The 24,787-nt window shown below is 38.0% G+C and overlaps 1 protein-coding gene across 4 annotated transcripts in view; it reads left to right on the top strand.

The window, feature by feature from the left end:
* Pex7 (peroxisomal biogenesis factor 7) overlaps nucleotides 1-24,787 on the top strand; it is an 81,748-nt gene that overhangs the window by 33,632 nt on the left and 23,329 nt on the right. For all 4 annotated transcript variants that reach the window (XM_083140576.1, XM_083140577.1, XM_083140578.1 and 1 more), the window contains exons 4-5: nucleotides 18,080-18,193; nucleotides 19,646-19,754. In XM_083140576.1, the coding sequence (XP_082996702.1) occupies nucleotides 18,080-18,193; nucleotides 19,646-19,754 (223 nt within the window). The remainder of the gene's footprint in view (nucleotides 1-18,079; nucleotides 18,194-19,645; nucleotides 19,755-24,787) is intronic.

Here is a 24,787-nt window from a genome sequence, read left to right as displayed (position 1 = left end):
TTGTGTTATTCCTCTGTAGTTTTTACATTTCTTTCTGTCCCCCTTCTTGAATATGGGAACTATTAATCCCTTTGACCAATCTCTTGGGACTGATCTCTCTTGCCACACTGTGTTCAACACTCTGTACAGCCACTACACACCAATCACTCCTGCTCCTAGTATCATTTCCACTGGCACTTCATCTACTCCAGGTGCTCTAATTCTCTTCATTCTCTTCAGTGCTTCCTCCACTTCTTTCCATGTGAGATTTGTTTTTTCTTCCTGTTTTCTTTTTCGTTCACTTCTTCATGTTCATTATGTAGTACACTTATTCATTTTATATTATGTATATTGTGTACATGTCATTTATATATTGTATTGAACTGCTGTATAAGGCTTGTATGCTGTTTTTCAGCAGTATAATCTAATACTTAAATATAATCTTATGGATGGAGGCTATAGCACTGTATTCAAGAAGTCTGAAGATGTGTAAAGATCTGTCTTTAGGCATTATGTCTCTGAACCATGGGATGCAGTTTGGTTCTTTCCATGTCCACTAAGTAGTCCATGAAGCTGGTGCATTTGTTATGCCCCATATGCAGTAGGATGAAAAGGAAAACAAATAAATTGGGTGGCTTATAGATAGTTTGGGAGAAGTGGCATGCAGATGTTGGTTGTAGTATCTCTTGATTTTCAGAATATTGAGAGCTTTGTCATAGATGCAAAGTTGGAAAGCATCAAAGGAAAGAGAGGTCTCATTCAACAAATCAGTCTTGGTTCCAGGGCAAAGGCTGCCACAGTGTCCAGTTAGAGGGAGCGAATGGAAAGTGTTGGGATATCTCTTCATGGTCAGGGGATGAGGAATCTGAATTACTTGTACACTGACAAAAAAAAAATATTGCTCATCCTTACTGTTATGCACAGTAGTAGCAAAATGTGAGCAATTTTTTTAAGCATGCTATGAAAAAACAGGTCATTGTTGCCTAGCCAAATTCCAGCAGCAAAGTTGAATATAATTATTCTAAGTTTCTTTTGGAACAAATCCCAGGTTAACAAGACTATTCATTCATGATAATTTCAGGCACTTTGCAGTGTTTCACTGCTACTTTGGAAGTGAAACTACTATTTCCAAATAGCTTACACTTTACAGCTGTTCTTGTTTTTACTTGTATTAAGAGAGAATTGACTTTATCACTACGTAGTAATAGTAAGCATAACTTCGAACATACACAAAATAACAATTAAGCATCTACTCAATAACAGAGTAAATGTGCATAGGTCGATATACAAAGTCTGCTCTGCATGGGGAAGGTTTGAGCGCCTCCACAAAATAAAAGTGGATTTTCAACGAGCACAGAAAATTTTATTTGTGCGAGTGAAAGTGCTGAGGCTGGAAGGATCATTCATAGCAGACTAGGCTATAATTTAATAAGTTGGCTTTAAGTTGAACATTCATTTGATATATGAAAGCCATACGTATCTTTTTATTAAATTAATTACGCTCTTCTCCTTGGGTTGACCTTTTAAAAATATGGATTCTCTTGAGAGCAGAAAAGCTTCTCTCAACTGATGCTGTTGTGGCTGGTACGGTGCAAATTAATTTTCAATGTATTCAGTAAAAATACCATTTGAAAGCTTTGCAAGAACTGTACAAATCCATATGTTGCACACCTGTCCAGTCCCTTTCAATTGTCGTCATTGTTCTCATAAGTACTAGAAAAAAATCAGTTTTTTACTTCCTGGATTTTTACCTATGACCCTGAAAATAAGTTTCACAAGGAATTTGATGTTGATTCTTTGTTCACTTTTCACACTAGACATTTTTTCGGCAGAACACGGTTGCAGGTGTTCACTCAATGATGCAATACTCCCAACTCATAAGACCGGGTGAGTCTAAATTTGCACCACAGATAGACTAGGGGTGTTGCATGACGTCACCAAAACTGTTGTTGCCAACTCCTTTTTGTTTTTCACTTATGCAATCAATCTGTTTTTTTTTGTGTCACACCTCGTATACCATGTATAATAAGTAGCCTATGATGGTAATTTTGTTAGATAACCGATAACATATTAAAGCCTATTGTACAGTCATCGATGTCTGGCCACCAAACACCTTGTGACTACACAACCCAACCAGCATTGCAATTCTGCGGCTTGTATACCAATCCCGGGTATACATTTTGAGAATTTAAGCAGCGATGCCAAACAGAAATACGAGATGAACATTGTCAGACATAATGTCTCGTGTTCTCAACGTGGAATAATACTCAGTCCACGTTACGTTCCATTATTTAATGTTGTTTGGGAACAAACTTGATGGACTGGGTTTATATTTTCACTCCTTGCATTACACTAAGTTCTATATTTTACAATGATATTAATGCTTTGAACAAAAATAATACCTAGAATAGGGATGGCCAGATCCGGATCCTGAAGGATCCGAAAAACCGGATCCTAAAATTTTTCTGATCCAGATCCAGATCCAGAACTTTCGGATCCGGATCCAGAATTTTCGGTCCGGATCCGGATCCGTTTTGCTATCCCACCCATCCCACATGCGCTCCTTTGGAAAGTAAGAATGTGCTTATAACATATTGTTACCTGCTAATATACATACATACATACATATATATATATATATATATATATATATATATATATATATATATATATATATATATATATATATATATATATATATATATATATAAAGGTAAAGTGTTCCCCTGTGCATAGCACCACGCCATGAAGGCGTATAGGGGGTGTGGGGGTAACGTATATATACCTGCCACTCATCCAACCTAATTTACACCCTCATCTGTCAAATCTGCGGCAACTTCTACCTTAGGCGAAACCTCCACCCCCTTGAATCTAAGGATAAATAATCACCGTTCCTCCACCCAAAACTCCGATTTCACAGTTGCCATCCACACCAACAGCCATAACACCACCTTCAATAACTGCTTCCGTGTTGCCATCATCCACCTTTTACCCCCCCGCTCTGACACATCTTTCCGCAGGCGATGGGAAAGGGCCTATATAGCAGGCATGCACGCCACTATACCCCCCGAACTCAACCTAGCCAACCAGTAACTCTTCCCTCTCCTCCCCGAAACTACCCACCCACCTTACAGTAAACACTGGCTAAAGTATTTCGTGTTTCCTTTCAACTGTTTCTGGCAACACTGACCGTAGAGACGCTACGGTCAGTATTCTGTGCCTCTACTCACAGTGTCGTCGATCTTTTATCTACCTCCTTGAAAATGCGACTCAGATCACGAAATATTGAATTATTTCTATTCGTGTGGTAAGTGTTTACTGTCTCCTTCATTATTTGTATTTATCCGCCCTTCTGGCACCATTTCTAACCCTATTCCTGTGTTTTTATATATATATATATAGACACTGGTGTGCAAAACCTAAGGACGAAAGTAAGTTTCGCATGCTGTGTCAGTTACAAGCGGCATAGATCGGTGAAACTTGAACCATACATACAAAGTAATGTTACAGTATGATACAGGAAAGAACAGAGAAAAACACGTGATGATCAGAACAGAAAATGACATTTTTACGCATAGACCGGAAATTACACTCATGATGGCCCCGTGACATTACAGAAGTAATGAAATGGTCCTTAGAAGGGTGTGTGATCACCACGGACAGCGATGCATGCTCTGCAATGTGCTCCCATGCTACTCACAAGGTTAGTAATGAGTTCTCGTGGTATAGTAGTCCATGCCTCCACCAGCGCTGTTGTCAACTATTGGATGGTTGTTGGTGCATATGGACGTGCTGCAAGATGTCTCCCCATTGCATCCCACACGTGCTCGATGGGATTCAAGTCGGGGGAACGGGCAGGCCAGTCCATACGCCGAATATCCTCTCGTTCCAAGAGCTCCGCCACTTGCGCTGTTCTATGCGGTCGCGCATTATCATCCATAAAGATGAATTTGGGGCCGACTGCACCTCTGAAAAGACGCTCGTGGGGAAGGAGAACAGTGTCACAATAACGTTGACCGGTGACTGTACCGTGTTCAAAAATTTGGAGGTCGGTACGCGCATGCAACATTATGCCTCCCACACAAGACCACCTGCACCACCAAAACGATCATGCTCGACAATGTTCCTAGGTTCATTGCGTGTTCTCTCTCGTCTGAGAAGAGAATGTGACCCCAGTCCTCCTCAGTCCAGTCCTGATGTTCTTGGCACCACCGCAAACGGTGCCGCCGATGCATGGGTGTCAACGGAACACAACGTAATGGCCGTCGGGCAAAGAGACCACACCCTTGGAGTCGACGTGTCACTGTGGATCGTGAGATTGGACGAATCGCGGTCCTGTTAAATGTGTTCGCAATTCCACCCGCTGTTTGACGTTGGTCCCTGCGTGCCTGTTGCACAATGTAGCGGTCGTCCGCTGCTGTAGTTGACCGTGGTCGACCACCACCTCTTCTTTGCACAGCAGTGCCTGTGGTTTGGAACGCTGTCCATGCACGTGAAACAATGCTGTGGGCAATCCCAAACTCCTGGGCCACACTCGTCACACTTCGTCCTTCTTCCAGTTTCCCGATGATTCTTCCCCGTGTGAACGCATCCAAATGTTGTCTCCGGGCCATGTTGTTGTGAGTAACACTACCACAATGCACCTTAACAGCCCTCTGACTGACACACACTGTCTCGTCCCATTCATTCAACTGCTTCGTGTTGTTGGAGCTGACCCATTCGGAGCAATGGTCACGCTGGCGTCATGCCATGCAACTTCTTGGTCCCTGTGCATGTGTAGTCAACCTCTGGCAACATGCTGCCGGGTTTTCATTCATTTGCACCGACTACGAAATATTTTATGTTACTTTATCTATCTCGTCCGTAGGTTTTGAACACCAGTGTATATATATATATATATAGTGTGTGTGTGCGCGAGAGTGCGATTTGTAATTAATTAATACACTTACAAGGGAGGTCTAAGTCTCCCCCTCCGATTTCCATGAAACTTGGTAGGTGTATAGAGCCCCCCCTCAAATGTCAAGATGAGGAGAAATTGAAGTGGGGATCTGAACCCGAAAGCACGTAAATATGGCATAGGAAGAAACAGGGGGCATAGGGCCTCTCTATACACCTGTGAAATTTCATGGGAATCGGAGGGGGACACAGGGGTCAGATGATCCCCACGTCAATTTGTCCTCATCTTGACATTTGAGGCAGGTTTTGCCGAAACAAAATAACACATATTTCTTCCTTTGGGCCCCTCTATACACCTGCCATGTTTCATGGAAATCGGAGGGGAACACAGGGGTCAGATCCCCACTTCAATTTGTCCTTATCTTGACATTTGAGGGGAGGTTGCCCCCTAGAACAGATTTTTAGCCGAAACAAAAAACACTTATTTCTTCATTTGGGCCCGTTTATACACACACCTGCCAAATTTTATGGAAATCGGAGGGGGACACAGGGGTCAGTTCAATTTGTCCTCATCTTGACAATTGAGTGGGTTTTGCCCTGTAAAACCGTTTTTTAGCTGAAACAAAAAAAAAACATGTACACGTATTTCTTGCTTTGGGCCCCACTATACACTTGCCAAGTTTCATGTAAATCGGAGGGGGACGCATAGGTCAAATGCCCACTTAAATTTGTCCTCATATTGACATTTGAAGGGGGGGGGGGTTGCCCCCTAAAACAGTTTTTTAGCCGAAACAAAAAAAAACACGTATTTCTTCATTTGGGTTTGTTTATACACACACCTGCCAAGTATCATGGAAATCGGAAGGGGACACAGGGGTCAGATCCTCACTTCAATTTGTCCTCATCTTGACATTTGAGGGGGTTTTGCCCCCTAAAACCGTTTTTTAGCTGAAACAAAAAAAAACATGTATTTCTTCCATTGGGCCCCACTAAACACCTGCCAAGTTTCATGGAAATTGGAGGGACACAGGGGTCAGATCCTCACTTCAATTTGTCCTCATCTTGACATTTGAGGGGTTTTTGCCCACTAAAACCGTTTTTTAGCTGAAACAAAAAACACGTATTTCTTCCATTGGGCCCCACTATACACCTGCCAAGTTTCATGGAAATCGGAGGGACAGACTTTCAGACCCGGATCCAGAATTTTTGGATCCTATTTTTTTCGGATCCTGATCCGTTTGGCCATCCCTAACCTAGAACAACATCCAACACACGTTCACACCACTCTTGTCACACACACATGCACTTAAAAACACACACACAAAGCTAAGTTTAAATTCCAAGTCAATGTCCAAATAATAGTAAACGAAGAAGCATGCTGTGCGAAACATGGGATATTTTACAGAAAGAATGCGTCTATTTTTGACATTCATGGATTCTATCAATAGGCAATAAAAACAATTATCAGTGAAATTAAGATGCATTTGCTTTTTCAGGTGATTGATAAAGAAACAGACTGACTGTAAAAATAAAATGTAGTGTTATTGATACTGTGTTGGTTAGCGTGCAGAGCTTTCATCAACGAGGGCTGGGTTCAATAATTTTTATTATTTTCTAGCAGTGAACAAGTATATTATATTGTTTCTATTTTTATCTGTCCTTTCATTCTTTTAATAGGTTCTCTATCACAAGGGGATATAGAGATTATCTATCTAGGCGAAGGATATCTTCTCAATGGTACTGTAGCTACAATTCTCCAGTCCCTTCCAACCACTTGTGTTATTTATTTACTTTCTTCATACCTACTCACGAAATACCATGAATCTAACGAAAACACACAGATATAGGTAGAACAAGAAACACGCCTCGCATCAAAAGTTCCAGGCTCAAGTTCTGTATTTGGGTGTCTATTTATCATCTTCATCTATAAAACATTCCTCAGTATTCCCGTGATTAATCTAGGGAGAGACCAAAGCTACTCAAATAACAAAAGTACAGAAAAAGCAAGACACACCTGCCAAGTCATGTTATACCTTGTGAATTAGCAATCTGGAAATAAACTTTTGTTTTAGTCGACTACTTGCGAAAACGTTTTGTGTTGTCTCGTTTGGAGTGTTGGTTATTGTGTCAGAGTAGCATGTAGAGCCCAACAGAAGGTAATTTTTTTTGTCTAATTACATCCAACCTTATTTATAAAACAGGTTTGTTTTATTGAATTACATGCCACTTTGTAAGTTGGTAATCTGAAAGCAGCAAAGATTAAAATTTCTTGTTCCGAAGCGACAATGTACACTCGTGGCAAAAAAAATCTCTCTTGAGTGATAAAATCTAATATTTTCATTCAAGCAGTATGTTTTATTTTTTTTGTAATTATTTTGATAATTGTACGTACTGTACGTAATTTTAACATTTTCTGATACTTTACTTACTCTAACAATGAAGGTAATAATGAAATCAACAAGGAATGTGGTTAGTTGATAAAATTATTGAGCTTTATGGCCTTTATTGCCTTCCGCTATTGTTTAGTTATTTCTTGAAAAATGTAATATATGCACAGGGGAGCACTTTACCTTTTTTTTTTTTCAACTTATAAATGGTCATACTCTGATGTGAAGCATAAGATGCACGATCACAAAACCTGAATGTTGCATTGAAAACTGCAGAGAACAATGACTGACGTATGAACAGTGAAAGGTTTTTCTATGCTTCAATGGGCTTTTAGTTATTACTATAAATAAACAAGGGAGAAGAACACAGGTTGGTTCTAACTAAACCAACTAAATTGTAAACAAAAAGTTTATTTAAAGAAACAAAACACGTTCACGATTTATAATATGGCATTAAATTTCAGAAACATTGCACCAACTGAAAGAGTATTTTCAAAATTAATAATATTTAAATAACCGACAAATCCAAACTTGACGTTGAGCCCGTAATGCACTTGATATTCACAGAAATATAATTTTATTTGAGCATGCCCTTTATTTTGTGTCTTGATTGTGAAAATAATATGTTGCAATGAGCAGTAGTATGTTTTAGAGATTGTTTATAATCTCTTGTGTACTGCATGAGAATACTTTAGTTTCCTAATCAAATAAAAACTATTCATTGTAATCTTTAAAAAGGAAAGCCTTTGTTTCTTTGCAGCTGTTCATGATACAAATTCAATTGCAAAACAAGTTACCAAATTAACAAATATTTCTCTTACATGTTTGTGGTATGTGCTCGTATGCTTTATACAGGATGAGGACGGAAGCAGATATAAAAGGTAGAAAATTACTGTTCTTAGGTAGCCTGTCCTGCTTTTGTCAGAAAACCTGATCAGCATACTGAACCAAGCCATCACATGAGATAAGACTTCAATAGTTGATCAGTTTCTGTGGCCAAATAACTCCAAATAAGGTAATAAAATTGTCAGTGTAAGGAGACGGAGAAATAAGTGCCTCCTATCTTACATTATACCCTGTATGCCTAGTGTGGTTTGCCTGTCCCTAAAGAGAGAGCTGAAGACAAACCTCTGTCAGTTGTAACGCGGGGAATGCTCTGTTCCATCATACAAATCACATGAAATACCCTCGCTTGATTCAGTGTGCTGCTTCTGAATGCACAAGGTCATGTTCGACTGATAAGCAGATGCCACGTGACTCCGTGGCGAACCGTCAGCACCACAGAGAACCTTCTGTAACTTTGTGAGGTTCCTTCGCATCCCTGATAAAGCGCATGCTCCGTGTAGTCCTGGCATATTTTGGTTAGCTAGCACTGAGTTAGGACTCCGGATATTCATTCGAATTCAGAGAAAAGTAATGATGTGCAGAAAAAACATTTTTTCTGTATGTTTTGATTGTGTGCTAAATGTTGCAGTAAACATAACTCTGTGACACACAACAACAATTACATTAGGCTGTCATTTCCGAGAAAAAAACACTTTATAGATTAGAAACTTAGCAAGCGTTACTCACGAGGCGAATATATAGTCCTACTCCCAGAGGGTCCGGTGGTGTGGTGGTAGCATGTTAGTTTGACATGTAGAAGGTACTAGGTTTGATTCCCGTTTGATTACCTCTAATTTTTTAACTCGAGCAACTATTTATTTCATTTTATTTATTGCGCACATTCTTATTTTATTTGCTGTGTGAATTGTTGAATTTTGAATTGATTTTTTTTCCCAAATTTTTACGATAATTACTTGTAAGTAGTATTTATTATATTTTTCTCAGATTTTCTCTAAATAAATGTATACTTTTCTCCAGACATAACATTTTTTGAATAAAACACGTGGACAATTTAATATGTAAATGTTTGTAAAATGATGAGAAAAGTGGAAAATATCGTAAAAAATCATTTTCATAAGTAAAATTGAAAACGTGAAAACTGTAAAATAGAGATTTCCATCCAAAAATAAAGTAAAAATATATTTCACCTTTATTTCAATAAATTACGAGGTGTGGCTAGAAAAAAACCGGATTGATGTTGCTGTTGACAAACCGCAAGCACGTCAAGGTCAAGCAGTGCATGAGTGTATAACGTGATATCCTGCCTATCGACTGTGTGATTTCCTAGGGTGTGAGGGTGTGCGGCGCTCAGTTCCGCTGTATCTTGTTGCTAAGTGAACTGTACATCTGTGCTCCGTCGGAAAAATGTTAAGTGTGAAAGTGGAACAGCGTATCAATGTGAAGTTTCTTATGAAACTCGGAAAATCCACCAAAGAAACTTATGGTTTGTTCAAGGAAGTATACGGAGATGAGTGTTTATCACGCACGCAAGTGTTCGAGTGGTTTCAAAAGTTTAAAGAGGAACGAGAAGTGATTGCGGACGACTCGCGTCCTGGAGAGCCTTGCATGTCGAAAATGGAATCAAACATAGCAAATGTCGGTGAATTGATTTGAGAGGATCGTCGCTTGAGTATTCGAGCTGTTGCAAAACAACCAACATTATTACATTAAACTGCTGACGACCCTTCGTGAGCGAGTAAGAAGATGTCGACCTGATTTGTGGAAAAAGCAAGTCATGGATTCTTCATCATGACAATGGTCCTGTCCATACGACATTGTCAGTCAAGGGTTTTTTGGCCAAGCATGAGATCCCAGTGTTAGAACATCCACCCTATTCGCCAAGTATTATCCGTGCAACTTTATTTGTTATTCCCAAAGGTCATATCAGCACTGAAAAAAGAAAGCAGATTTACGACCGTAGAACCTGAGAAACCAAAAGCGATGGAAGTCATGAACATGGTTTCAGAAAATGATTTCCAGCACTGCTTCCAGAAATGGAAGATTCGTATGGAGCGGTGTATTGATATTTCAGGGGAGTACTTTGAAGGGTATAATGTTCGTATTGTACAAAATTACCAATAAAAGATTTTGTAGCAACAGTCCGTTTTTTTCTAGCCACGCCTCATATTAAATAAAGTGGAAAAATCAGTTTCTCGAGTTATTTAAATTAAAGGTGGGCAGTGGAACAGGAATCAAACCCAAAACCTTTGGGACGTGAAACTTATACGCTAGCACAGGCTTCCTGGCCACTTAAAAGTCACACAATAGCTTTGCCTCATCAAGGCACTTGGAAAGCATCAAAACCTTCAAGCACTTTTCCTCGGATATTTTTCTTCTTTTAACTCCAATTTATGCACAGTAAGAAAGCTAATACCGGAGTGGACCTACAGTTTAAAGTGGGTGTCTAAACCGGCTATCAAACTTTTCCTCGGAAATTGCTGGCTTACATGAGATATTATCAATACTCGTTTCAGGCATAGATGTTTGTGTTTGTCAGAATGAGAATGAAGGGAACATAGAGAAAATTGACATGTGTGACAACTGAGAAAAATGTGAAAAACTGGGGATACTAACGAGTAAGTGTATTCCTTTAATTTAAGTTAAAAAAATACTACAGGGTACCCTACCACTATACAAAGCCTCGTCCCGTTTGCAGTTTGTGACTTCTGTGCCTTTTCCTGAAAAACTTGGATATTTTATTTTAGTTTACAATTTTAGTTCATAATTAGTTCTTCTCTCTTGTTTATATATATTAATAATTAAATTCCTATCATAGTATGAAATACATTTCACTGTTCATAAGTCATACATTGTAAACTGTTAAATAATAATGCATTGTAAACTGCTAAAAAATAATGCATTGTTCTCTGCAGTTTTCAATGCAACATTCAGGCTTTCTTATTGTGCATGTTATGCTTCATATCAGGGTATGATCATTTATAAGTTGGTTTAAGCGAAATTTAAATATATGACATCAATATCACATTGCAAAAACGGTTATTAATGGTTTCAATGTCATTTGCTGGGAATTAAAAAAATCGTATTACTTAGGTTTCGAACATGAAAACGCAAGTATCAAAGTACAGTCAACTCTCGATTCTACGACCCTGGGTATAACGACTCTCTCGAAGTAACGACCCTTTTCCCGGGAACCGTGAAAAATTTAGAAAAAAGTTGAAAAATTTGGAAAAAAAAGTTAAACAATTGAAGGAAATCATCCGAAAAATGCGTTGTTTTTTTCACTCATTCCCTTCACGAGCGCTCTACCGCTCACAATTGGGTCTGAACTAAAAATGGACACCACTACACCATTTTGAGTGATATCCAATAGCACTTGACCTCTGCCCTCCCCTCCCTCAAGTGCACCGATGTTACCCCGCACCCGATGGCCGCTACCCAACGCGCCAGGCTTGTTTTACCACTCTTGCTCTTGGATACGGGAGAAGAGAAGATCGAATGTGCTTCGATGTTATTTTAAATCGACCTTGACTTGTTTCCTTGTCCTAAGAGCTGCTGAAAACTGCGGGGGAGGGAGGAGGGAGCAGACCGAAATGACCGCTGAACTTGCAGTCTTTGCCATGTGTATGGCACATTTCATCGATAAATACACCAGCTTGAGAGATAAGATCGCAGGAAGGTTCCAAAATACAGACGAGTGGCACCTGGAAGTCTGGCCCGTCTGTCCAGCTCTGACCTAGAGTTCAGAAGGTTCCCGTGAGTGAGCAACTCTTGGCCTTGTAGCCGACAACTTCCGGTAACCGCTTTCATTCAAAACGTGTTCTTTTTTCCCTGTAACACTTCATAAAAAAGCAAAACAGTTAGAGATAATCAAAACCACATAGGCCAACTAAAGAACGTCAACCCGCTTAATGCGTTGTCATCCAGGTTTCCATAAAAGTTTACTTCGATCTTACGTGCATCATAATCCCACTTCATACATTTTCCTAATTGTGTCTATGTCGTAATATCTGCCAAAAATTTGTTCTGTTGGCTGACTGACTTCTTCCTCTTTTCCTGTCAGCAAACGTGGGGAGAGGGGCGATGCAGATTGTTTCAGCCACGATTTTCTTGCTCGTGTGTGCACACGGGCTGATTATCCTTTCCTTTGACGTCTGAAATGGGGAACCAGTTCTGGATATATTCTTGAAAACGAACAAAAACCATAGAACAAGTAAAATAAAAAAAGGGTCCCCCCTTTCCCCAGCTCATTCTCTGCCACTGGTGTGCACGGCAATGTTGATAATTGCAGAATTTCATTTTTTTATGCTGTTGTCTGCATAGGAAATATTGCCCGTATTATTGTCTGTTGCATGGTAAAACGTAAAGCAAGGGTAATTTCTTTCTTCTTTACACTGCTGTTAAAAGTTCCGTCTTATTTTTCTCTTCCCGCCACCTGTTGCTCGAACTTCCAGCCGGTCTCCTTGTTTTTAGGATGCAGCTGGCGCCAGTGTTTTGTCTAGCGTCTGCAAAGCTCTTGCTTGCTGATAACAGCAATGACTCATCCAGCGCCAAGGAAAAAGTTATTGTTTTGAATCTCGCAAAGCTGTTTTGATTTGGCGATAACGAAATTTGATCTCCAGAAAGGAAAAAAGAGTTAAAACAACTTCATGTTCTGCGCCTTCTGTTCTGATAAGCAAAACTGTAAATTTAATTCGCATCAGCCTTTTCTTCAGACCATTCTTGTGAGAAATAGAAAAATGTTCAATGTAGGAATATGGAATGTTCGCTGAGACTGATTAAAAAGATATTATTCAAGGGGAAAACTTTTGGAGGAGTGGGTGTTTGACATCGAGAATAATCCTAAATCCAACATTAAATCATCGAATAACGTGAGAGTAAATAACGATCTTCCATTTTGATATGTGAAAATGCGCAGTTTCATAAAGCTTGTTTTAAGTTCATTTTATGCTGATGGGCTAATCGGGACTAAATATACAGTTTAAAGTGAAATTCAATTCCAAACCCGAATGATTATTTACTGCGACGTTGTTTAATGACGTGTCCTAGAATACAACGCACTGGGTGAAAACAGATCACAAGTTACACGTTTCCTTTTGCACGCTGCATTACAATGCAAGTCAAGGAAGGAGTTTGGACTGCTCCCTTGAATGGGGGAGGGGGTGAATGAAGTTGGTTGAAGCAAAGAAAACGTGACCTTTTTTTACGATGTATTTTACACTGCCGAACCAGAACAAAATTTACAGCCCCGCTTTTTTTTTTTTTTTGTGCCTAGAAAGGTTGTGTTGTTTCTTCCGAGAGATCTAATCTTACCAGTTAATCTTGTAACAGACAATGCTCCAGTAGACCCGTATAAAATCCAACCTTCTTTCTGCCAGATATCTCCAGACTTTTGCTGGCACCCGTCTGACTGGTGTCAAGATTCTTCGAGTTTCGCTTGCAATAAGCGAGAGATTGTTTTCTTTTCCATAGGTCTCAGTGCAAACGGGTTTCTCATGAACTAGAATTGTAAGAATTTCCTGGGAGAGCAACGATGGTGCACAATTGAAAGAAAGTAACAATATTTTAAATCCTTTTTTATGAAAACGTTTTCATGTTCTATTTTCCATCTCACAACATGCGTCATGTGCATAACAGGTTGTATAACTACCAGGATACATGGTGTTACCATCTGCTAGGCATCTTTATGTCCATTTGAGCTCCGTTTAAGCTGAAAATTGGTGCAAATTCCAATAACGACCCCTTCGAAACAATGACCCTTTTCCCGGGAACTGTGAAAGGTCGTTGTATCGAGAGTTGACTGTATTTACTTTAGACAGCACCCACGATTTTGAAACGTGGAAAAGTAATAATTTTATGGGGAATTTGAAAGTTGGTGTCTTGACAGAATGTAGCTAATGCCATATTACTAACTGATAACTAGGAAGTGATCTCAATGATAATGTGGCGGCATGCTTTTCACTAATAAATAACTGTGTTTTTTCAACATATGCACAAATACACTCTGCGGCAAAAAATAATCGCCCCCTACCTACATTGTTAGAGTAAGTAAAATATCAGAAAATGTTAAAATTACGTACAGTATGTACAATTATCAAATAAATTACAAAAAAATAAAACAAACTGCTTGAAAGAAAATATTTGATTTTATCACTAGGGGGAGATTATTTTTTGCCGCAGAGTGTACATTGCCACTTCGGAACAAGAAATTTTAATCTTTGCTGCTTTCAGATTACCAACATACAAAGTGACATGTAATTCAAAATGTTTTGAACAAATCTCAGTTTTATAAATAAGGTTGGATGAAATTGGACAAAAAATGAAGTTACCTTTTGCTGGGCTCGAACTCAGGTTGCCTGCATGCTAGTCCGACACAATAACCAACACTCCAAACGAGACAACACAAAACCTTTTTTGCAAGTAGTCGACTAAAACAAAAGTTTATTTCCAGATTGCTTATTCGCAAGGTATATTTTTCTGTACTTTTGTTATTTGAGTCGCTTTGGTCTCTCCCTAATTTAATCACAGGAATAGTGAGGAATGTTTTATAGAGGAAGATGATAAATCAGTGTGGCTACCCACCGAGAATTCCAACTCAATTTATACATATTTATAAAAGCCCTGAAACAAGTTTTTCACAGTTTAGCTTTTTATGTTTATGGAGGAGAGAAGAGAAATCTGTGTGGAGAATAAACAGAATTATCTTAATCCGTTTGATTTGTTAGTGTTCTCTGTCTATCTGACAGACAATATTATTGCAAAATAAAATATTTTGAAGCTGATTAGGTAAATTTGAGTTTGAAATTCTCATGCAATTAACGTTTTTTTTAGTAGATCTGTATATCCCTTGACTTTTTGGATACGTTGGAATCACACAGAACCTTTATATTGTTAATATATTTGTGTGTGTGTGGGGGGGGGGGGGGTGAGAGGCGGTAGTACATTTGGTTTTAAAAAAAAAATCTCTACTTATACCCTTGAATTTTTGTAAATTTCACCTTGAAAACCGGGAATTATACTTGAATTTTTTCATGGTCTTAGAGTAGCCACCCTGTAAATACACACCCAGGAATAATCACCCTCGCAAAAAATCCAGAACTTGAGCCTGGAACCTTCGATGCATGGTTTGTTTCTTGTTCTAACTATATCTGTGTTTTGTTAGATTCATGGTATTTCGTGAGTAGATATGAAGAAAGTAAATAAATAACACAAGTGGTTGGAAGGGACTGGAGAATCGTAGCTACGGTACCATTGAGAAGATATCCTTCACCTAGATAGAGAATCTCTATATCCCCTTGTGATAGAGAACCTATTAGAAGGATGAAAGGACAGATATAATATGAAATTTGATGTGTATCCTTTCGTGAAAATGCCTAGAAAACAATATCATATACTTGTTCACTGCTAGAAAATAATAAAAATTATTGCCCATGGTTCATATCGAACCCAGCACTCGTTGATGAAAGCTCTGCAAGCTTACCAACACATTATCAATAACACTACATTTTATTTTTTACAGTCAGTCTGTTTCCTTCCTCAACACCTGAAAAAGCAAATGCATCTTAATTTCACTGATAATTGTTTTTATTGTCTATTGATAAATACCACGTATGTCAAAAATAGATGGATTCTTTATGTAAAATATCCCATGTTTCACACATCATGCTTCTCCGTTTACTGTTATATGGACATTGACTTGGAAGTTAAAACTTAGCTTTGTGTGTGTTGTTACGTGCATGTGTGTGTGACAAGAGTGGTGTGAACGTGTGTTGGATGTTGTTCAAGGTATTATTTTCGTTCAAAGCATTAATATCATTGTAAAATATAGAACTTAGTGTAATGCAAGGAGTGAAAATATAAACCCAGTCCGTCATGTTCGTTGCCAAACAACATTAAATAATGGAACGTATCGTGGACCTAGTATTATTCTATGTCAAGAAAACGAGACATTACGACCGACAATCTTAATCTTGTATTTCGCTTTGGCATCATCACTAATCAATTTACAGAGATACATACCCCGTGACTGGTATGCAAGCCACAGACTTGTAATGTTGGTTGAGTTGTCTAGTCACTTGGTGCTTGGTGGTTAGACATTGTTGGCTTGCTTGAGTGCTTCTTCAGTACGGTTGTTACAACCCAGATGTGTCCGTGACTGTACAATATTGGAATTAAAACAGTACTGACCTTAATTGGCCAATAGTTCTACATCAAAGGTTTTATTTATTCTTACACTCAATATAAATTATTTCTTAATTCTCTAGGGTTCATATCTTTCTCAGATATAGCAAGTGCCTCTCCAATGGCATAGTGATGCATCTGGTCACTTGCCTTGTAATCCAGGGGTTCTAGGTTTGATTCCTGGAAAGGGCAGATTGAACCCTGCTTTTGATCCCACTTTAAACTAAAGATTCAGTCCTAATTAGCATATCTAAGTACACACCTGCTGATATTGTAATCTCTAGAAAAGTTTCGTCTGTGTAGCGTTCCTCCTACTGGCATTAAGGGGGTTCTTCATGTGAATTGCATTCATGATTGTGTAGATGTTGCATATGGAAAATAGACTAGTGATACCAGCTCTAACCAAGCTGTAGTTGTGGTACAGGAATCTAATTGAAGAATCTCTTGAATAGTAATCTAATTTTTCAGATGGTTTGTGGTTCATACTGAACTAACTATAAATACTTAATGAGACACTTATAACCATTAAAATTACTTATGAAAATTGAACTTCTGTTCAAAATGATCGACCACTGAACTACCAGATGCATCATTTAGCTTGGTAACTGAGTGGTAGTACACAGTCTGACAATTAAGTAATGAAACTTTCATCTCAGATAAAAAGGAAACGTAATATTTTAATGTTACCTTTTTCCTACTCAAAGTAGTACTCCTGCATTGATACAGGAATTGGCACAGTTGGTTAATGGTTGAAACAGCATCTGCTAGTCTTTATGTGGTATTACTTGAATGTTCGACATACAGCCTGTTATGTTCCTGTGTTCATCAAAAGTACGTAATTTGGCTTCAACACACTCACTTTCTTTCGATCCCATTGACACTGTGCATTAATGTGGAGCAGGAACAAACTTACCAGTTCAAGATACTAAGGTCGAACACAGACAGTTCTCTTTCATAATCATTCTTGGCACTTGATAGTAACAGTCAAATACAGTTTCACTCCGGAACAAATAAATGATGAATAATGCCTTTGTTCTCACAAAAAAACACAATATTGTCTTCACTCTTGACTTTTGGAGCCAAATTTTCTTGTCTGTTGTAAAATTTACTGACTTCCATTCTGCACTTCATTGTTTTGTAGAACCATAGTAAAATACTGTACTGCTTTATCCTCCACAACAATGGAATTCCAGAAATATTTATTCCTGCGAGCAGTTTTTAGAATGTCTTCCATGAAAATTTATATTCAATCACTGCTCCATTGCAATTACTTGACGACACCTTCACAACATGCAGCATAACTCCCAGCATGCGCATCACAAGGTTGCTGGCAGGTTGTAGAATTTGGAACACATGACATCATCAGCATGTTACTTAATTATCAGACTGTGTATATTGTCACGGAATTCCATAGACTCAGTTTCAATGCCTGGTTGAGCCACAGTTCTCAGAAATTCAGTAAGTTGAGATCACTTTGGTTCTTTTAGATGCTGAGACAAGCTAAGAAAGGTCCAGCAGAATCTAAGGAGGCTTTCTTCAGCATTGGTCACCAGGGCACGAGTAAATGAGGACTTCATCATTCTTAATCTCAAAAATTTTTATGTGCGACTTTTAAGATGTTTTTATCCCCATGATAACACTGTGACAGGTTGAAATATTGGGATAGATAATAATAAAAATTGATCCTATCTGAAATTTACACATTCCATTATATTTTACATTATCTAAGAGATGTATGTATGTTGTACAACCCTTGCTTTATGCAAGAAACTTAGTTGATTTTTCCCTTTCAGTCACCACCTCAGATATTCCAAGAGCACAAGAAGGAAGTGTATTCTGTAGACTGGAGTCAAACACGTCAGGAGCAGCTAATCCTGTCTGCATCTTGGGATTGCAGTGTTAAACTGGTAAATAAAAGCTTCTAAAATGATTTTGTACTCAGTTGCTAATAAGACTATCAAAACAGGGAGAGGTTTCTGGTGATACATTTATGGTCACAGTAGGTGTTTGTAGTTGTGTAAGTTTTAGTTCACACACATGCACATTGCCACAACGATCATCAGTGCCAACCAGTCTCCTTGGCTTAGAGGTTACCGTATATTGTAATAAACAAAATGAATGTGCATTTATTTGTGAAGAAAATACATTTTGGATCATTACATGTGGAATTATACGACAGAAGTTATAGTGATTTTCATAAACGTCTGAAAACAGTAAAATCACCGCATGCGACAAATTAAAAATTGCCGAAAGATCTAAACGCAAGCCTGAAATGTCAAATTTCAACACTTGAAGGACACATAAATAAGTTATTAAATTATTAATATTTTTAAAATTTATGATGTGACAGGGATTGGTCAAAATGATATGGAATTTTAAGTAGTTCCTCACCACTACACAGTTGCGCATGCATGAGCATACATGCACACACAAAATGTTATCAGTAATATATTTGATGCTCTACAGGTTTTCTGATAAGCAGCAGTTAGAAGCAGTGTTGCCAGTGTAACATATTTTACAGTAAGAATCAAAAAAAATATTGATCATGGAGGCCATTTTTAAAAATTTCTCCCTGGTTACACAAAAAAATATTGCCATCTGATTGCATCTCCTGCAAGTATAGTAAACGACTATATTGAAATTTTGAGATGGGTGTTTCTGAGAAAATGATTTTAAAAAAGGTTAAAACGGATTTTTTATTTTTACAAAGATTTTTCTACATAACGTTAGAAGTTAGTGCAGAAATGGCATTGTAAATAGTTAGTTCAGCTTCCATATTCTATTATCCCAGCAGAACGCATGTCCTCTGATTCTTAACTTAATTAAAAAAGAAAATCTCAGAACTTTGAATAAAAATCCAAATTTTTTGTATTTTGATTTTTAATTTTTGTTGTTGAAGAGGGTTTCATAAATATGTTCCTTAATAAGGATTTGGAAGTGCTTTGAACAAACTTTCAAATAAAGGAAATGTTAAGTCTCTTACTATTTTTTGTTTTTTATTTGTAGTGGTTTGTAAATTGCTTTACTTTCCATGTTTATTTTTTTTTTTACGAAACAGTGTCTTCCTTTGTGAGCTTGCTTATAACACAGTAACAAATCAACAGAAAAGGAAAAGATTTAATTTTTGGACATGTGTCCTGTGGTCCTCTAACATATAATTTTCAGCAATATCCGTGATGGTGAGTGGACAGCACCTTGTATGATCTGAAGAGAAGTCACCCAACTATGATTTGCTTTCTGTTTTGTATGATCAACATAATGTATGATTTCTGCTATTTGAAAGGTTGAATAGTGAATAAATTATAAAAAATAAAGTAGTACAGTTCCTCTTCAACACTAAATATCCTTTTTTTTTTTAGTGGGATCCAAACAGATCATCCTCCATAGCCACATTCCTTAGTCACACGCAGTTGGTGTACAATGCAATGTGGTCTCCTCACATTCCTTCGTGCTTTGCATCTGTTTCAGGTAAGCACTATACACATAAAAATTACAATAATTGTAAACAAGTATCATAGGACATTAAAAATAACAGACATGTAATGAAATGACAAGCCATCTACTTATCATTTAAATTAAGTTTCTTAAGTTGTAAATTACTATTTAAACTTTCGATTCTAAATGTTATTTAACCTGTAGCAGACAGAGCCTCGCTCGAGGGTAAACTCTCTGTGGACGGTACCTTTTCAAGTGCACGCTTTTCAGACTTGCTGTGAAGTACAAAACAATTGTAGAACAAGAACTAATTGTCACAGAGAGATGAAAGCAGTTTTGTTTTCTTTCTTAAAGACAGGGCTTTTAGCGCACGTAAAATGTATACATTGTGCCTCCCAATAATGAGTGTTCAAGGAAGAAGAAGAAAATTGAAAATTTTCAAAAAAATTTGGCATGCCCCAAACAATAGACCAATGTGAATTAAGAAGTGTACTATATAGCAGTTGGACATCCCTACAACCATGCAAAGTTTCATTGAAAACAGGCTAATACATCTTATGTAAAAATAAATAATGTCAATGTGTAAGAGCGGCAGTGTTGCTAACTTATGGAAAAATCCAGAATTCCAGTAGTAACATTGGTTATATTATTTTGTAATTTGAGTATGTCACACCTTTTTTCATATACTAAGTAGTAAATGCAGGTGGTGGGAGGGTAAGGCTGGATGGAGCATGGTACTGAACTGAAATAGGCTGGATGGAGCATGGTACTGAACTGAAATAACATACATGGTTTTTAAGAAATGGTAGTGAATTGTTCCCACATGGTCTGGGCCAATTTTCGAACTTTGGCCCTTTTTCCCCATGTACCCCTTGGACCTCTAATGGACATTTCCACTATGGCATGAAATACATTTCAAATCCATTCATTTTATTGATAATAGCGCAAAAATGAGATGTGCAAAATGTCTCTGCAATATACGTTTTTCTACACCTTCAAACTGTGCTGAAAATCACATTCTGAAGTAAAAACTGGCCTGGTGTCATCATTTAGAAAGGCGTGAAGGCAGGGCTTCTGCTCCCCCCATAAACTTAGCATGGGCCGTGAAAGCGACAGTAAAAAGTCATGTGATTACATCTCGTGAACTTAATATAAGCATACTCGTAATATTGTTACAGTTGGGTGTATTCAACTCTTGTAGTTAACACGTTAAGTATACTCCCAATGTTGTTGCATTCGAGTGTACAAACACGAGATTACAGTCTTGAACTTAATACCATATATATATCTCCCAATATTGTTACATTCGAGTGTACAAACATGATTACCACTCATGAACTTATACAAATGTGTACTCCCAATATTGTTACATTTGAGTGTACAAACACAAGATTATCACTCGTGAGCTTGATACAAAATGTATATTCCCAATATTATTGCCTTCAAGTGTACGCACACGAGATTACAACTTGTGAATTTAATACAACAGCTGTGTTTGAAATATGGTTTCATTTATTGAATAAATACAATTCTGTATTTATTTTTCTGAGTTCAAATGTCTTTGAAAAAAATTCTGGTGACCATCAAATTGTCTGCAGGACCACGATGTTTCGATGCAAAGCCAATCCTACTAATTAATAGCACAACCAATGAGCTGCAATAACCATTTCTATAACGTGGTTATTTCTTGTGTTTATATTAAAATAACTTTCATGAAGAAACAGTAATTATTCATAATCCAAAGGCCTTACATTGCATAATTTGTGTCGAATATGTTTAATCTCATTGTATTTCTTCCCCAGACAAAGCAAGGAGCTTTTAAATGTTAACTATAACTGCAGTAATAAAATTTTTACAAGATGGCATTGTGCCCTTGTTCTTCTTATACGTGCAAAGTGCAATTTAACAAACAAGTCACTATGGCCGATCACAATGTTCTGATAACACAGATTTAATAGAGTTCTTCCTAGATGTGAACAACATACTCTATGTAATCAAAAGTATCCAGACACACCGCAAAACCTGTGTTTATCATAGAGGGTGATGCAGTACTGCTATCTACCGCATGGAACACATGGTCAGCGTTCTCAGTAGTCTGCAGACAATGCGAGAGAGCAGTATGGGACTGTCTGAGGAACTCACGGCCTTTCAACGTGGTCAGGTGGTTTGGTGCCACTTGTGTAAGAATTCTGTACGCGAGATTTCCACCCTCCTAAATGCTGCCATTCCCCAGGAAACCATCTGCCATATGATTGAAAGTATGCCTGCGATAGTGAAGGCTGTCATCAAGGCTAGGGTGGACCAACACTGTATTGACTGCTAGTGTTCCTGATAGATGGCAGCCCAACCTTGTACTTCATATTCAGGTGGGTGCTTGGATACTTCTGATCACATAGAGTAGAGTATATTTCTGGATGTGTAAGTGTTTTGGAACCCTCATCCATTTACATGAAGTAAAAGGCTAACCTTACAGAAAAATCTCAGCTGGGAAGACAACAATACCATATGGACACATCTCCTTCTGAAACTTCTGTGTTGCACTTTTGACTGTTTTCTTCTTGGTAATACAAGTTTTGGACTGATAAATTGAATCAAAGCCATACTCCAATGTAACTGCTACAAATATCAATTTGTTTCAGGCAGCATTCTACCACTACACATTTCTTTGTCCATCATGTTAACAGCTGATTTTTCCCCCGTACAGGTCTGTAAGCTTTTTTACGGCACTCCAGCTCCCAGCTTCACAACAGCACTTTTTACCAGCTCGCTGCACCATGGTGCTTCACACAATGCTTCTGCGTGCTGTATCTTGAAAAGTCCATCACTGCAAGCTGAGTTCATGTCCTCGAAATTGTTCATTTATATTTTTACACCATATTCATTCATTCTTAATACCTTCAAGCAAATATTAAAATACCTTACGTTATTTGGTTAAACACTTAATAACACCGCTTTTGGGATTGAAAGTATCCCAATTGCTGGACAACATGAGAGCCACATAGCGGGGCGCTCTCAACTACACGAAGCAAATATTTTGCTATTGCACCGTAAATGTGCTCCACCAACGTGTATCCAACAAACTACTTGGACGAAACCTTCGTGAATCTTATGCCAACTTAAATTATTATAAATAATAAACAAACTTCAGATTGGTGTTTACTGACGCTTATGACCAATATGTCTTTCATAAGAGAAACAAAATACTTTATTAAAAGAAAACAATGACACTCAAAGTAAAGATAACATATATTTTGCATTTCACACTATCTGCTACATACTATTTTCTTTTATTTTAATGATTTTTTTTTGCCTTGCATAATTTTGTACAATATGATAACTTTGTCTTATATTGAAGTAAAAGAAGGAAAGAAAGGAATTAATTCACAAGCTGAAATTTTGTACATAAATTGTTTATAACATTAAAAATAACATATCAAAAGTTCCCGGCAATCACCCTGCTGCTAAGTTCACCATATTGAAAAAATGTTAGAAAAATTCAAGTTTTCATGAAATAAAGGAACTAATTGCCCATAGCTTGGATGTTGATATATATATATCTTTCTGTAACACTAGTAACATCAATTACAACATATTGGAAGAATGGCAAATATGTTTAATATGACAACATTCTATAACATTTGCTTCTCATCATGAGGGCTATTGTTTTCACGTGTGTCTCTGTTCAACTAAATCAGATTGGTTACTATCGTAATGTACACCTGTAAGTAACATACCACAAGAGACATATCTGAATCAAAGAGTTCTTCACTTTCATCAGTGTCATGTTGGTCATCGATGTCTTCAACATTGTCTTCACTGGAAACACTTGAAACAAGAATCAAATTTGTACAGGAAACATCTTAGCAAGGAGCACATAGTCTGGAACATCTTAAGCCTGCTTGCATGCAACTATTTGGTCTAGGAAGTAATTCGTGGAGTTGTTACGCACACATTAAAGCTGTAGTTCAAACACAAAATACATAAATACCTTAAGAAAAATATTGTCAATCGCGAGCCACCACTTTCGCCCATCTGTCAGGCAAGTTACAGATTCCGTGGCGAAAGAAGTCCTCATCCTTTGAAGCGATCCAGTCAGAGACCCATTTTTCGATATCTTCTGAAGAAGTGAACCGCTGTCCAATCAAATCGTTATTCATGCAATCGAACAAGTAGTAGTCCGAAGGAGCAACGTCTGGTGAATACGGCGGGTGGGGTAAAACTTCCCATCCGACATTTTCTAAATAGGTTTTGACCGGTTTTGCGACAGGTGGGCGAGCGTTATCATGTCTGTTCTCCCATTCTGGTAGTTTCCTGGCCAGAGCTTGCTTCAAACGCATTAATTGTCGTCGATAACGTTCTCCATTAATAGTTTCACCCGGTTGCAGCAGCTTTCATATCCCACCATATGCACAGCATAACCTTTGCACAGTGAATATCTTGTTTCGGTTGTGATGGACCTGGTTCACCTGGCTTCACCCAGGCCTTTTTTTGTTTCGGGTTCTCGTAATGGATCCACTTCTCATCGCCAGTAACAATGCGATGCAAAAACCCCTTTCTTTTCTGTCTTTGAAGCAGCAATTCGCAAATGGTTTTTCGTCTTTCAACGTTTCTGTCTTTCAATTTATGTGGAACCCAATGTGACATCTTTTGAATCATTCCCATGGTTTTGAGGCGTTTGGAAACTGATGTTTAATCAACGCCTAATGCTTCTGCAAGTTCTTCCTGCGTTTGACACGAATCCTGATCGAGCAATGCTCTCAATTCTTCGTCTTCAAATTTTTTTGGCTGTCCAGGTCGCTCTTGGTCTTCCAGGCCGAAATCACCACTTCTAAACCGTGCAAACCACTTCTGACACGTTCGCTGAGCTAGCGCATGGTCACCATACACTTCCACCAAAATACGATGACTTTCGGTAACACTTTTCTGCATGTTAAAGTAATGAAGCAGAACATCACGCAAAAACACTTTATCTGGCATGAACTTCACCATGTTCAGTTGACTACAAAATGCAGTTGTTGACGCGTCAATCAACTGCCCTATACTACGAACGATGCACGCTGACAGGA

This window comes from Lepisma saccharinum, chromosome 18, assembly GCF_977018435.1.
Source record: "Lepisma saccharinum chromosome 18, izLepSacc3.1, whole genome shotgun sequence".
Lineage (NCBI taxonomy): Eukaryota > Metazoa > Arthropoda > Insecta > Zygentoma > Lepismatidae > Lepisma > Lepisma saccharinum.
The sequence above is the reverse complement of the archived record's forward strand: the minus strand, read 5'-3'. Positions and strand labels throughout refer to the sequence as shown.